This window comes from Rhamphochromis sp. 'chilingali' (genome assembly GCF_963969265.1).
Source record: "Rhamphochromis sp. 'chilingali' genome assembly, chromosome: 2".
In the NCBI taxonomy this organism is placed as follows: Eukaryota; Metazoa; Chordata; class Actinopteri; order Cichliformes; family Cichlidae; genus Rhamphochromis; species Rhamphochromis sp. 'chilingali'.
This window is the reverse complement of record NC_137930.1, coordinates 22,634,882-22,651,680: the sequence shown is the minus strand read 5'-3', so window position 1 is coordinate 22,651,680 and position 16,799 is coordinate 22,634,882. Positions and strand designations below refer to the sequence as shown.

Genomic DNA, 16,799 nt, shown 5'->3' with positions numbered 1-16,799 from the left:
GTCCCGGGGAAGGGACAAGAGGCAGGAGAAAGAGATAACTGATATCATTTTTGTCAGCCTACATTAGCTTCTGAGTGCACGCTATCGTTCTGAGCATGCTGTGTGCACAATACTTGCTGATTTGTGCTCTAGGCGAGGGGAAATCCATTAACCAGATTCCGTTTTTTCGTCGCCTTTAAATAGAGCTCGATTTGGGTGCCTTCTTGGTGGGTGGTCTGCTTGGTAATCGGGATTAATTTGGAAAGTTCATCTCTCGGTTACTGGTACACTGCCACTGGGAAAGACGTCAAAACAATGTGCTAGAGCCATTGCTCTTGTGTCACATTTCACCCAAAGGTGTGTTAAGTCATGCTGCAAAAGTAATCTGGATTTTTGACATGCAAACACAACACTGGATTAGTTTTATCTGTTTGACAGTGCTCCCCTGGTGATTATTCAATCAGGGTATTAAAACATGTTTTTTGTCTTTCTGTTGTTTGCTCTAGAGGCGGCTGTCGTTTCTGTTCTGTTTCCTGTTAGCTCGAATTGATCACCACATTTCTCAAAGAAACAAAATAAATCTGCCATGTAGTTAATTTTAACCTTAGTGTGAAAAATATATTTAAGAAAAGATATATTTTACGTCAAAAAAATAAGTTCTGACCTTTTAAAAACTATATAAGCAAAATACTTTAACCTCGGGGAATGAAGAGATCGAATCTGGGCAGTCTTTTCATATCTTAACCTTGGCTCTCACTTTTCAATAACACTCTTGTATGTCAACATTTGCCAAATCCATCTGACAGCTGTCTAGTACAGTGAATGTCACCCATATGTCTCCAAATCTGCAAATGGTGCTAAACCAACCAGCTCATACATCCAATGGATGCTTTTTCACTATCAGGCAGCAGTCGTATTGTTTAACTTCATATGGAAAGCTGTCGCTGCTACTTGGTAGCTCATTAGGAATAGTAAGAAATAGGTAAAGTACACAATCATAAAATTCAGGTTAATCAGTAAAAATGTGCTGTTAAAGGCATACAAGGCAAATCATAATACATTGAGCATGTAAAATGTATAATTTTGCCATAAAAATTGGAAACAGATATATTGAAATGCATGTAATTCAAGTAAATGGAAATGCAGCAAAAAAGGCAAAAACAGAGCACGAACAACTCTAATGAGCTTGAAAGTCAATATTTTCTTCTCTTCTCATTGCTTTATTCTTTAATACAGCCGGAACTCTCTTACACAGCTTTCACACACAGCTCCAGGACTCTTGAAGCTCTTCTATGGACAGTTTTTCACGTTTGCCACCTCGTCTTTTGCCCTCCCTTTTTGCCAGTTTCCTTAATTTTTTAAGAATACACTGCAAGGCATGCTGAGATATGCCAGGTTTTCAGCTAATAGCACTTTGAGAATCACCTTGCTGGCATTTTTCACAGATTGAGCTAAAGGATTAGGAACAAATTATCTGCTTTTGTGACAGCCTGGAAAGAGCCTAAATTTAAAATTGCTTCTCTTTTTCAGTTGTTTGAGTTGTTAGTGAATGATAAATAAGTCAGTGTTACGTGGTTTAACAAAAAAGAAAAACCTTCCTCTGTCACGACTGAAAAAGAATGAAAAAGCAGCCAATGTCTGAAAGACAACTGTGAAAGACCTTCAAAAACCATGGAGGGCTGTTGAGCAAGTCCATTGTAAAAAGTTACAAAAATTTCCGGCTCCTTGGGAGCAAAATATATAAAAAAGGGTCTGGGTCAGATATGTTTGTTATTCTGTCTGACTGCCTGCACACACACACACACACACACACACACACACACACACACACACACACACACACACACACACACACACACACACACACACACACACACGCTCATGAACAAAGCAGGATCAGGTTTCTCTGTCTTCTTTTTAGCTACTGAAACCACCCTGTCTGCAGTAGCAGCTAGCATGCTCTCTCCAAGATGACGTGTCTCAGAGTTTTCTTGCGGAAACCCCCTGCCAATCCCTCAGAGACATCATCCTTCCTAGTCAGTACCTATGGTGAGGTAAATTTCTTTTATTTGAAATACCATCTGAATACTGTAGGGCTAGACTGACACTGTGCTATTTTTGGTAAAATATGGTTGGCATAAACCCACCAATACCAATGACTATGAGAGTATAGAAGAGCTAGCAATGGCACTTATCCGGATGTGTTATTTACTGACCACATTGGCACATTGGTAAAGGATTGTGTTAATTTTATAAAAACGTGTGTCACTGTTTGTGACACCAGAGGCATTCAATCCAGCAGTGCATCTAAGTTGACAAGCATATTACTCCCAGCAACAAGTGGGCTCAGATGTAGTAACATGTCCTTTAGTCTGGTAATGAGGCTTCTCCTCTTTATCCGATGACACATTGAATCATTTATGGAGGGTATTATCCAAACTGGAGGAGGTCGACCTGCACTGTTTACCGAGACGAAAGCCTCATCCATTATCCAGTATTTATCAGTCAGTATAGAGTAAATTAATATGGATAAGGTATTACAGGGGTGTGGTTAAAGTTGTGGGGGGGACTTTTGTATTTTATGCCTGTGATGCATGTGTGGGTGTGCAAGCAGGAAGCCAGAGGCAAGTTCCAACTGTGGCTGACTTTAAAGACCTAAGCAGAAGATTAGCACCTATCTTTGTAGTGAAACATCAAAGCATTTTATATTTTATTGTGAAATTCCCATGTAGTTACAGCACAAATAAAAATTGCTTTACTGTACCAGAGAACTGCTGATATTTCAGATAAAAGGAGGAAAACAGGTTATGCCTGTCTGTCAATTTTCTTTTTAAGAGAGAGTTCCAGGCTAACTCTGGAGAAGGGATCATTACGCAAGCCAATTATTGACTTCAGTGTTTAATGTGGACCATTAATGAATTAATTTTATCCCACAATCCCTCCAGTTTCTGCTCATAACTTTTAACTTTTATACCTATATTTTTACAACATATTTCAACATTCACTTTGTGGAAATTAACTTTGTGGAAATTAACTTTGTGGAAATTAACAACAGAGATACACTATATTGTGTCTCTGTTAGATAATATAAAGTATTAATTCATCTGTCTTCACATGCATATGAACTTGAGTAACACCCCATTCTTAATCCAGAGGCTTTATATGATGTCAGCTCAGCCTTTGCAGCTATAAGAGCTTGAACTCTTCTGTGAAGGCTTTCTACAGGTTTAGGAGTGTTTATGGGAATTTTCTACCAATTTTTCCAGAAGTGAATTTGTGAGTTCACACACTGATGTTAAGCGAGAAAGCTCCCAGTCTCTGCTCTAATTCATCCCAAAGGTGTACTGCTGGGTTTAGGTCAAGTTCTAACCAAACTCACTCATCCATGTCTTTATGGACCTAGCTTTATGCACTGGTGTGCAGCCATGTTGAAACAGAAACAGAAAGAGATCATCCCAAAACTGTTCCCACAAAGCTGGGAGCACGAAATTGTCTAAGATGTCAACCCCACCCCCCAACTACCACCACCACCACCTTTACACTTGGCCGAAAAATACAGTTCTCCTGGCAACTGCCAAACACAGACTCGTCCATCCGATTGCCAGACAGAGAAGCGTGATTTGAGAGAGCACGTCTGCTCTGCTCTGGAGTCCAGTGGCAGTGCGCTTTACTCCACTGCACCTGACGCTTTGCATTTGGTGATGTAAGGCTTAGATGCAGCTGCTCAGCCAGGGAGATCCATTCCACGAAGCTCTCTACTTACTGTTCTTGAGCTGATCTGAAGGCCACATGAGGTTTGTAGGCCTGTATCAATTGACTCTGCAGAAAGTTGATGACCTCTGTGCACTATGTGCCTCAACACCCACTGATCCTGCTCTTTGATTTTACACCCAGTACTTCGTGGCTGAGTTGCTATTGTTCCCAGTTGCTGGATTTCACTGAGCCCCTGAGAGCCCTTTCACAAATGTTTGTATAAGCAGCCTGCATGCCTAGATTGTTGATTTTATATACCTGTGGCCATAACTGAAACATCTGAATTCAATGATTTTGATGGATGAGTGAATACTTTTGGCAATATAGTGTATATTATATGATCCTTTCAACATTTCACTTTGTGAAAATTAGTTGACTGTACTTTGGACTTATAATTGCAGGCAGGGTATTCCTAATGAACAGGACTATGAAAGCATGAAAAAATGGACACACTGCACTGCTTTAAAAAAATCCAATCAGTGACAACTGTTTTCCTGTTGATAAGAAAGAGAAAGTGAAATACTTGTGGACAAAGAAAAAAAAGACCCAAGATTATACTCTTTCTACTTTCCTCCCAATGTATTTGACTAAAAAGAGTTCACAAATGAACTTTATTATAAGCAGTCTCTAAAACTAGACACTATAGCTACAACTTTCTCACACAAAATGCTGAAAAATGCCCCAAAATACAAGTGAAAACTGTTTTATTAATATAAGACATAAATTATTAGATGCTCTCCTGCTCAGCAGTCATCCATCCACTCTGAAAGCAAACAAACAGCCTTGACCCAGAGGAACCTGACAGTCTGACAGCTCAGACAGCTCATCAATTCATATGCGTTAAGTGTTCTCCAATTAAAACAGTGACAGCCACTCAAATACACCCTAGCAGGATGTGTGTGAGCCGGTAATTATGGGCCATGTTTACATGTTTGAACATGAATTTGAGTTGGATAAAAAATGTAGAGGAGGACTGGATTATCTGGGTGGACGCTAATCTCACAAATTAGTGTCATCGGATGCTGTTTTATCATAAAACATAAAACTGATCCACCCACTTATCTCCAACAGCTGATCACAGAAAGTGAGTCTCTTTATAACAAACACCCTCCCTTTAGGCACAACTGCCTAACAGACACCAACAGTTTTGCCCAACTCAAGATGAAATAGCTGAAAACGTTGCAACAGTGGTAACTTAAAAGTGATTTTTATTCCCTCAAGTTTTAAAAAATAGGCACTTACAGTGCTTTTTTTAAAAAAAATATCCAATTTATATTGCTGATGTTAGTATTAATATAAGAAGCTGTAGTTCTATTTTTAGTCAGGATTACTTTTTTAAGTAACTTTTTCTGATTATTAGTTTTTAAGACTTAGAAGTTGCAGGTATACAAAACAAAATGAACAACAAACAAAACATGTTTTGAATTTTCATAGTACAATACTGCATTGTTTGTCCATGAGCCCAATGAAGATTCATTAAACTATTCAATCAGACCTGGGACTATAAAGCATTTTTTCCTGAAAGAGATCTGCTTTGTTTGACTTAGTGTATCTAATTTTCTGTAGGTGTAACACACTTCCTAATGTCCTCAGCCACCTACTGTTGTTTTAAAGTGTTGTATAAATAAAGCTGAATCGGTCTGGACTTCCAGCAGAATTTTTCTTGCTAATAGCATTGATAAGGAAATGGACTGAGCCTCATAATGATCTGCTCAAATCAACCATCAAAAATAACACTGTGAAAGAGGGAAAAGGGAGCTACCTATTAAAAGCAGCAGTGAAAAAGTCAAATAGAGGACCCCAAAAAGTCAGTAATCTGTTAGTCTGAATAAACTGATGAGTAAGGGTTCCTTGATCTGTTGAACATATCACATATATAGGTGAAGTGCCTTTAAATAATTTGTGTATTCTAGATGGAGAGAAGCATGGTCTGTATACAACTTTTAATTGTATCAGGGTGTGATGAGCATTTATAGTCATACTAGTGTAAACATTTTGCTGACATTTGTTCATAGTTGGGCTTTTGTTTGTACTTTGAGACACGTGTCCTTAAAAATTGTCTTCAGTTACTTTTTAAGAAAATGCATAAATCATCCCACCTTGTTGCACGATTAAACATTTTGACCGTCTCGAACATATAAAACAATCAAAATTCTCCCTCTCAGGCCTGAATAACCTGAATAAGCCATCTAATATCTTACACTTGCAGTAACATATTATAATTGATTATGCCTTGAACTAACACTTTACATTATTTCTGTCTGTTGCTGTACAAGTTATGTTGGATACCCCCTCTCTCATATGCCTGACCTGTGTAGTCTTCAGAGGGGATATTTAGTTCTTGGAAGGATTTCAAAAAATGAACCAAATGCTTGGTGCACCCGACATCAGACACTTTAACTAAAAGAAAGTATTATTACTATGATTTTTGTGGTTTGGCGTTATGGAATGCATGATCTTTTCATGTGGGCTCTCACTGAGTTCATCCTGACAATGTGCCCTTTCAAAAGTGGGTCAAATTTGGCCACGAGCTTGAGTTCTTTCAGAAAGCTTCTATTGTTTGTTTGAGTGTGCCTGTGGACCCCTTAGAGAAAGATTTTTCGCTGCCAACCACTGAACTTCATCTGCGGACAATGTGAGGACCTAATGCTTTCTCTTCCCCTTGGGCGTTTGCTATCTGCAGTATAGTTTTCTCCTTTCCAAATTGAAGTCGATGATATCCTTCTCTGATAATGCTGGACATTTTGCAGCAACAGACTGAGGCCACTTCCACTCCCTTGCCAATTATTCTTGCCCCTTAGGACTGTTCAGGGGGATCGTGAACACAAAACAAACCACTGAAACAACTTTACACAACCTATTGCCAGCTGCAATGCAAATGTTTTTTTCAGGGGTTTTTTGGTGCCTAATCTGAAATTTTAAAGATTTTGATGTGTAACTGACTTGGAAAGGGAGAGAATAGAGGAACAGCAAACAAAGCATAGAAGAAATCCAAATGAAGTGTTTTATGTGGATTTAAAATAAACTGTGTTTTAAAATAAATTTTATTTAAAGACCATCTCAGATTTGCAACGTCGTGTATAGGTGCTGGTCCGACAGAAAATAACAAAGGCTTCATGGCAAATCTGGCCATTTTGAGGTAACATTTTAAGGGTTGAGTTAAAGGTAGTATTTATTTGTAACACAAATTGTAGTGCTATCACTTTGAAAGTGCATTGAAGTGGATCTTAGGAGGCAGGGGGTGGTGGCAAAGCCATGAGTCACTTCTTTCTCACTAGAGACTAGAGTTTGAATCTCACACTGGACCAGCTATTTATACTTTATTTGGTCATTTTTACACTCAAGTTGAAGTTTCACTTCCTGTGAGGTCTATCAAAAGAGACTAGGCAACTCGTGTCCATGTCCATTTTCAGGCTTTGCCATGAACTTATGCGATCATGTGCAATGAACCTGCAATCTTGATGTCTTTTAAAATGCCTGCTTCAGAGACACAGACCAGGTCTGTACAGACTGGCAGTCAGTTGCCAGCTGGGCTTGTAATTTGAATTTGCAAATTATATGAAATCTGTAAGTGAAAAAACAGGAATTAACTGTCATAAATCAGCATAAAGGACAAATCTGTTCAGATCTGTTGTAAATCTGTTACTGTCTGGATACAGTGGAAATTCTCATTAACTAACTACATTCAGAATCTTATAGACTTGAAACAGAAATTCAAAAATTCCCAAATAGATGCTGCAGTAACTACAAAATGACACAGTCATAGTCATGACTCAGATGGATAGCAAGGTGCTGGCAGTCTGTCTGCATTTATTATTTAGGCACTTATTTAGGTGACATTTATTTGCAAAACTTTACCAGTATGTTTGAGTGTGATTGCAGTCAGTTTGAGTCAGCCTGTGACAGTTTGGAGACAGGTTGCCTCCCACCAAGCGATCCAGACCATCACCTTGCAATCGCTTGAGAGTTAGTCACTGCAACTACCTAGTCAGTTGCGCAATGCGAAAAATTCTCTGCAGTCACTGGGCAACCACTAATTTTTTTCAAACTTTTTCTTAAAGTTGTATCACCTACAGGTGCTTGCTAGTTGTGATTAAATGCTCTCTGTGGATACTCTAACTCTGACTTCCATGTTTTTGTAGGAACTGTTATTTCTGGGAGCTGTCTATCATATCTCTACTGTTTTTAGCTAAGCAAAAAAAAGCAAGAAACCTAGAATAACGTAAGTGCAACAATTGAGGATGCACTAAGCTGAATACTTGGAAAATACTTATATGTTCATGCACTTGAACAAAGATTATTCCCTAAATTACAACAGCTTTCCATTTGGCAGCTTTTCCCCCTGCACACACACTTGGGTGTTCCTTAATGGTCTCACCCCGTGCAGCGTTTATCTCTTATCCCTTCCTCAGAACAGCCAGTAAATTGAAGTTTCTTTGTTATGAAGTGCACAGAGCATCAAATATGTGACAAGATCTGTTAGAAATATGATATGTTCTGTCTTCCAGTTACTAAATTTCTGGAGACCTATTGACCTAGTGAAGAATGCAGTTCTGTCTTTCAGGAGATATTCACATTATATGGTGCCTCTCTCCGTAGAGTCAATGGACACAATAAAATTGATCTAAAGCCCTGATTAGATAATGCAGCAGGAGCTCCATTTCAGAGATTTTGGCAACTAACCCGGAAGAAGAGCTTTTTGGATGTTATATAACAAGCCTGTTAAAAGAAATTCAGTGAAGAAACGAGAGGACACCTCTCATCAAATCTGCTCTTTGTTCCTCCCTTGGATCAAATGGGATGATTTGGCACTCTCCCCAGATGAAAACTTTAAATCCCATACACAGCAGTTTCCAAACTTTTCAAAATGGTTCCTTTTCTCACAGAAGATGTTACCGAACAGGGATTACCGCTGTTCTGTTCTCTTGCTCCTTAATGCTGATAATGGCAGCTTTAACTGTCAGTGTCTCTTGGCATGGCCTGACCGGATGATCTCGGGGTGCAGGTTTTCATATGTAAATGTAACAAATAAGCAGCAAAGCCTATTAAGGCAACAGGAATAAGGGCGAGCTAAAAAGTAACAAGGACCTACACATACACAAACACACACACATACAAATACAAGGCATAACCCTTCCATGAGGCCTTTTCTCTGCTCATTCCTAAATTGAGTGAGTGGAAAATAGCAAGGGCATTTTAAGAAAAATAATAAAAAAGAAAGTGTTAGTAGCATATTTCACATTTTTCAAATTTTTAAGTGAACTCAATTGAAATTGGACAACAAACATGCATCAAAATATGGCCTTTATCAAATATTGTTGCCTTTTATATTCATTAAATGTGAATGTAGCAGCATTTAACAGCCATGGAGTTACGTAAGCCGTGCAGGCAACTTTAAATGAGGCTAATCGATTCCTTCAAAGCAGCAGCAGCCCGTAAAAATATAAAGAACCTTGAAAAATCCCATGTCCAAAGTTTCATCAGGAAATGGCATTTAAGCGTGACTGTGGAAGTCAAGCAAAGATCTGGAGGACCAAGATAAAAATGCTTGTTTGCAGGAGAGAAAAGCAAAAAAAAGTATCAGTACACAACAGTAGTGTGGTCTCCCTGACACAGAAGTGGTGGTGTTGATGCTCAAATACGATGCGTCGCCAGAAGGAGCCCATACATGTGACCTTATCAAAGCAGCACGCGGATAAGCCCGCTGCCCTTCTGAGAAAAGATAAAGTTAAAATTCAGTTTACTGGTCACAATCACCACGAGTAAGACTAAAGGACAAAAAGAGCAGAATTTCATGAAAAGATTACCTTGCCAGCTTTTCAGCATAGTGATGGAAAATAGAAAGAAATTACTTTGAGGTTGTGCAGAAACTAAAGAGAGAGGGAGAAGAATGGACTGCGCTGACTAACAGCCAATTCTTTATGCAGATGTCACTCAAACGTATGCTGTCTCTGTCCCCTCATTTGAACATGAAGCAAGTCTTTATGGTTAGGGCCATTTATGCAGCACATGTAAGACATCCTAAATGTACTGCAGATAGTGTAGCTTAGAAAGTGTTTTGGTGGATTTAAATTCAGTAAATCTGTATTCTGACTTTGCTGTACTCATATTCTACAGCTAGCACATCAGTATAAGTTTCTCTCATCTTGTCTCTTTTTTTAAAGCTGTCACTCTCTGCCTCTCTCCTTAAATGTCTTTGCTCGAATTGCATTTGTCTTGTAGTATTTTACCACTGCTGTATGAGTTATGATATTCAAATGAATGACATCAGAAAACACTGACAAGCTGATTTCACTATTTATGTAACTTGTTGTGCAGCTTGAAGAAATAGATACAAAACACATTCAGGGAAATAGCTTGATGCAAATAAAACAGAACACTACTTAATATTTAATATGGAGTATTGCCATAGTTTACATAACATATCTTTGCTCACTGTGTAAAACCTTAGGTAGGTTTTTTTACTTGCTGTAAGTTTGCCTTTTCCCAAAGTTGATGCCAGTTTGTGAATTGATAATACATGAGTGTGTTGGTACATCTCTAGTGTAAAAACGAATGGAGCAAAAATTGAAGTTAAATAAGGATTGAAGTGAAGTTATGTGTTAATTTCCATTTAAATGAACAGAGTCTAGTAGTTGGTAATAGTTTGGATTTTTACAACACTGTGGCTGTGTCTCACACACATCACACATACACAGATGTACATGCACACACACACACACACACACACACACACACACACACACACACACACACACACACACACACACACACACACACACACACGCACTAGCGCACACGTCTTCTTCTGTGTAGTCAATTTAATAAATATTTTCAGGGTTTTGTGTTTTATTCTTTCCTGTCTAATTTCTTTTAGTGTAACCGTCTCTGCTGCTGCAACCTGCTGAATACTTTTATTGTTAAGGAGACTCATTAGTTTTTACTGTTGCTACAAAAAGCCTCATTCTAGACCTTTTATTGTGCTGTATTATTTTAATTAAAGAATTTTTTCCCTTTCTGTAAAGCTTGTCAGGTTGGCATCTCTATAACAAAGAGAGCTTGTTTTCCCCTAACCTTCACCTGAATAAGCCTGGCATTTTAAATTCCTGCTCTGAATCCTTCAATACGCAGGACAGCAGAGCATCTTTGCCACCCAAGGGTACATTCATTGCATATCTAAAAAGCCAAAGCAGTGATGAAGAAAAAGGTAGAGTGCATTTCTTCGGATCTTTAAAGGTATCACAGCAATATATTCAATTGAAGTTCACTGAATTTACAGTGCTGAGCAAAGGTCTTGAGCAAGCCCTCATTTCAAAGGAACAAACGGCAGGCCTAAACAACGATCTGTAGCATATGAACAGCATTTGAAAGTGTTGTCCTTAAGAAACAGAAGAGAATACAGCAAAGACCTGACACAGGACCTGGCTGTTCAGCTGATCCATGTACTGTTTGTTGAAGCCACATCAGAAAGGGTCTCAGTGGAAGGGAAGTCAAGAAGTCAGTACTTAAGGAAGAGAAACAGAAAAAGCAGAGGTGTGCCAAATTACACAAGAACTGGACTGAAAATCAGTGGCAACGGGTCTGATGGAGTGGTGAATCCAAAGTTTTGTTTCATTTTTGGGTGCATTTTTGCTTTTATTGGATTTTGTAAAGATTGATGAATTATGAACATGTAAAAGTGATCATAATGATCTCATGGCCAGTGCAATAAAAGCATAACTGTATAGAAAAGCACTAAGTATAATACTATCAGTCATGGATTAGCCCCCTCAGAGCCTGGACCTCAACATTATTAACCCTCCTGCCATCCTTTAAAAAACTCACACCCATCACCCTAGGGACCATTCTCAGCCACGCCATAAAAAGACCATATATCCATATTTTATTCCACTTTAAATTAGCCAACCTTGTAAAACTACTTCTCCCTGAAATATTCATGTAAAGTTTTAATTATATTTTCGTTGTTTTAACCCTTCAAATCCCAGTGTTATTACATGAGCGCCCTGTGTTATAAGCCCCAAAAACCAAAAAACGAAACTAAATATTTCCACAAAAAACCAGTTGAAGTAATATGTGATTGTCATTATAAGTAGGCCTTTAGATGGACCAAAGATTGGCACCAACATACATTTTGACCTGCCATTATTTTTTTTGCATTTTTTTTGCAATTTAAAAATTAAAACTTCAAGGCCCTGAGTCTTCATTGACATCCAAGAAAAGAAGAAAAAATAAAATCATATGATGATAATTTGGGGTTGAAAAATAGCGTTTATAATGGAAGTCAATGGGCAGAAAATGGTCCCCAGGGTGATGGGTGTGGGGATTTCTGCTGCTCAGCCATTTTAGGCTGATTTAAGGAATTCACACTGGAATATTAACATTGACAGGTAAAAACTATCCTGTGGCAAGTTTGGTTATATTCCACTGAACACAGTGGAAATGGCAGCCATTTAACACATAGCAGTGGCACAAAAAGGTCCCAAGAAGGCAGGAGGGTTAAAGTAGAATGGGATCATCTAAAGCAGCGGTCCCCAACCTTTTTTGCGCCACGGACCGGTTTATGCCCGACAATATTTTCACGGACCGGCCTTTAAGGTGTCGCGGATAAATGCAACAAAATAAAACTAGTACCGGTACCGAAAAAAAGAAGATTTATTCATAACACACATGAAAAGACCCAGGAAAACCGAGTTAACGTTAAAAACGTTAACAAAATAACGCTGAAAACCGATAAAAACCCTGAAAACCATACATTTCACACCTGAGCCTCAACTCTCGCGGCCCGGTACCAAACGACTCACGGACCGGTACTGGTCCGAGGCCCGGGGGTTGGGGACTGCTGATCTAAAGGCAGCTGACATCCAAAGAAGAGCTTTGAATGTCCTTCAAGAAGCCTGGAGAACTGTTCCTGAAGACTACTTAAAGACATTGCATAAAAGTGAGAGTTCGCACTGTGTGAAAAAATAAAGGTGTTCATACTGAAGGTTGTTGACTTTTAAGTCAAGATCTCATTTTCCTTACAAAACATTAAGAAAGGAGTGGCAGAAAACACAGTACTGTGTGTAGTCTGGCACGCCAAATTTGGTATTTGATCCATCATTGTGCTTTGCTGAAAAATAGAAACTCTATCATTTCATTTTTTTTTTGCCTGATGAGCTTTTAATCTTTCAGGTGCGGCTTCACAGTATTGTTTGCGTGGCTCTGAGCTTGTCTTGTGTAATGATTAAGCTCAAGACTGTGATCTTTTCTTGACCGCAACCTGGATAGCCTCCAAACAGAGAACACTTGTGCATGGAGATTATTTTTGGATGACAGGGTTAGTTTGATGGCTACAGCACATAGTAGCTCTCTGTCCATGAGGGCATTGGAGTGGAATTGCATGCGTGCTTATGTGTCGAGAGTTTTCACTTGTGCACATACTGACTCACCGTGTGCTGTCTCATCTGCTATGCTCGATTAAGTCAGTTCTCATCTCACAGGGTGTAACCTCTGCTTCTAAAATGTCGACATCCTGCCCTGACAGTCATTGTGCTTTCTGTAAGGACAGCTCTGTCCTTCTACTTAGTGCCTCTTTTTGGTTTAATTTTTTCTTTCTCTGTGTTAGGTGATATGGCAGTGACTGTATTTTGATAGTATTAACTATTTTCCATGGTATCACCTGCTGTGTTATGCAAATTAAAATACAGCAGAAGCGATATGTTTCTGGTGTTTATTAAGTGCAACATTTTTGTAACGCTTTAAAATAAAGCCCACGACTAAGGGTGCAATTCTTATTCTTATATTTTATTTTGAAATTACAGTGTAATTATATTTACATACAAATTCTTTAAGGAATACACACTACAGTTAGGGGGTAAGAAATCAGTTTTTTTACAAAAAAAGATTATACTGTTAGTAATTTTAAGTACTGATAAGTAACTACGGTATCTGATCTTATAATGATGGAGCCAAGTCTAACAATTTTTTTTCTTTCACACTTACTGCTCAAACATGACTTTGAAAAGAAGTTCACAGGAAAGGAGTGTCCCTTTTCCTGTGAAATAACTAAAGTTACACATTACTTAAAATGACCTACTTACCCACCTACCAGACTACTTAAATTACAGTATGTCCAGTCTCTATCTAGTGTGCCTACCTTTATGTGTTGATTAGTAAAAATAATTACATTGTAATTGATTTTTTTTAACATGTTCAAAATAAAGATTCAATTCAATTCAATTCAATTCTGAATTGGGCAGTAATGTGTAATCCGATTACTTTTTCAGGTAACGAATATAGGGATTATTATTGCAAAACAATTATTAGATTACTGTTACTTTCCCGTAAGCACGCTGCGTTACTGCACTTTCTACTACACTCTGCGTGAGAAGAAATCTTTCTACAGCGAAAACATAAACTTAAAATCTGAGCAAGCACTGAGCACGCTGCTCAGATAATCAGTAATTAGTAACTAATTACTATTTTCAAGTAATTTGACCGACACTGATTGTAATTTTAAATAAAATATTTTGAAATTCTATTACACAGGAACAGTGTTGGTCAAGTTACTTGAAAAAAGTAATCAGTAACTAATTACTGATTACTTCCCAAAAAAGTAATCCCATTACACAACCTGATTACTTATTTTCAAAAGTAATTAGTTACTTTTTAAAACATGATTTATCCCCTAAATAGGTAATAAAGCGAGAGATCTTTCAGCCCAATTCTACTTTTTCTGCATAATCCATCAAATAAAATGTAATCAAATGGAACAGTCCCTTTTTAAAACTTGTTTTATTAGTTTTAATCTTTTAACTTTATGCATCAAGCAAACATTAAATTATATGCAACATTCTCTGACTGGAAGAAATTTGTTTGTATTAGTATTTTAAAGTGTTACCAAAAGCTTTTAAGCAAGATATTTGCCAAAACACTACTGGACATCTTTAAATGGATTTAGTTTGGGCTCTTATAATAAACCACTTTTTCTCACCCCAATGTGTGAAAAAGGTTCATGGTAATATTACTACAACTGCTGCAGGAGGGAAATAGTTGAGTATAGAGGTGAAAAACATAATTTTAATCATCACAGCATTCATAGTTATGTTTATGTTCATACAGCCACTCCACATATGATGTTTTTGTATGTAACTACATAATAATAACAAAAGTAGAAACTTGTTATGGTGACTAGATGTAACGTTATGTAGAAAGAAAAAATGACATTGAACGTGATGCATGCCTACTGTTAGAGTCTTTATTAATTCTATGTTAAAAGACCTGTTTTGTATCATGCTTTAAGCCCTACAGCTTTAAAGACATTAACTCAAGTCTCGCTTGTTCATCTTAATAAATTCTGTTTATTGGCACTTACTATAATCTACCAATGGTTTTACAGTCCTTTGCTGCAGGCCGTCTCTGCTGTCATCAGCTTCCCAGAAAAGCCTTATAGTGAGGGGACAGCTTCTTTCCACTGTTTTTAGAAGGCGCTGTGGGTGAAAATGGGTTGACAATGTCATATATGTTGTGCCTCTTGTCTTAAACTGCATCCACACAAATTTTACTAATCACAGAAAGGAAGTACACTGTTATGACTCCTGTAGAAGCAGTACACCTGCCTCTTTGAAATCAGATTGTGTTAAGAGTTAAGATGCTCAAAGAGAAAAATGACATTCAGTTATTTCTTGATTTTTTCTTTTTTTCTGGTGGATGTTTTTGATAGATAGGGTGTGTACTTTTTTGTCTATTCTGTCCTACTTGCAATCTGGAGTCAGTTTTAGCATGCAGTGTTGAAAGATGTCTCAGTTCCTTAAATTCATTTGGAGGAGACAGGAGTGAGGAGGCTTGCTGGAGAAGTAATAGAGGATGTGCAGATGTATCCTTTGAGGAAGTGTTTTTGCCTGTGATGCATGAAAGAGGGGTGATGCACAGCTTGAATATACAATGCCAGGAGGAGGACTCTAGAAATAAAAACATCTTTGCATTTATAGGACATTTTATTATTTAAGACACTTTCTGCCCTTCACAGTCTATGTGTGTGATTAAAGATCAGGTATATCTTGTCATATTTTGTTAAAAGTAGCCCTAAATACACTCACCAGTCACTTTATTAGGTACACCTTTCTAGTACTGGGTTGGATCCCTTTTTCCTTAAGAACTTTCTAAATTCTCTGTGGCATAGATTCAACGAGTTGCTGGAAACATTCCTCTGAGATTTTGCTCCATATCGACTTGATAGCATCACTCATCTGCTGCACATCTATCATGTGAATCTCCCATATTGGCACATCCCAGGTTCGAAAAGAGATGCTCTTTTGCATACGCTGGTTGTAAATAGTGGTTAATTGAGTTACTTTTTCCTTCCTATCAACGTGAAGCAGTCTGGCCATTCTCCTCTGACCTCTAAAATCAAAAAGATATTTTGAACTGCTCACTTTTTTCTCTCTTTTTTTCGTTCTCTGTAAACCCTAGAGATGGCTGTGTGAGAAAATTCCAGTCAATCAGAAGCTTGTGAAATATTCACACCAATCTATCTGGCACCAACAGCCATACTACATCAGAATCACTTAAATCCCCTTTCCTCATCATTCTGTTGTGCAGTTTGAACTTCAGCATGTGGTCTTGATCATATTCACATATTAAATTGCTGCCATGTGATTGGCTGATTAGATATCTCCATTAAGAAACATTTGAACCATATGTATCTATCAAAGTGGCCATGACAGTCCATATGTTGTCATGAACACTGTTCGTGTTCAATGCCATCTGATATGATAAAATACTGCAGCAGCTGGCTACAACAAACAGAGGACAGATTGTCCTCTTGACACAATGTGACAGAGTGTGACACAATGTGACACAATGTGCTTGTGTCACATTTTATATTGAACTGACATCAACTTTAAATGTTAGCTTTGTTGCAAGGATGTCTCATTTTTCTTAAATGGCTGTTTCTCGACCACTCTCTCTCCAACACAAGAGATGGAGGCAAGGACATTGAGGATGTACAAAGTGGGAAAAGAGGAGACTGAATATCTATATAAAGAAACAGGAACTTAAATCTTTGCAACCTATGTTCTGTTAACATA

The 16,799-nt window shown here is 38.0% G+C and overlaps 1 protein-coding gene across 2 annotated transcripts in view; it reads left to right on the top strand.

The window, feature by feature from the left end:
- Positions 1-1,910: 1,910 nt before the first annotated feature.
- Positions 1,911-16,799, top strand: part of rgs3a (regulator of G protein signaling 3a) — a gene marked incomplete at its 5' end in the record, with an annotated part of 156,352 nt that continues 141,463 nt past the window's right edge. Inside the window, one exon of one of the 2 annotated variants that reach the window (XM_080875367.1) lies at positions 1,911-2,028. In XM_080875367.1, the coding sequence (XP_080731493.1) occupies positions 1,950-2,028 (79 nt within the window). Of the gene's footprint in view, positions 2,034-16,799 lie in introns of both variants that reach the window. The other variant, XM_080875371.1, reaches the window with a different exon arrangement.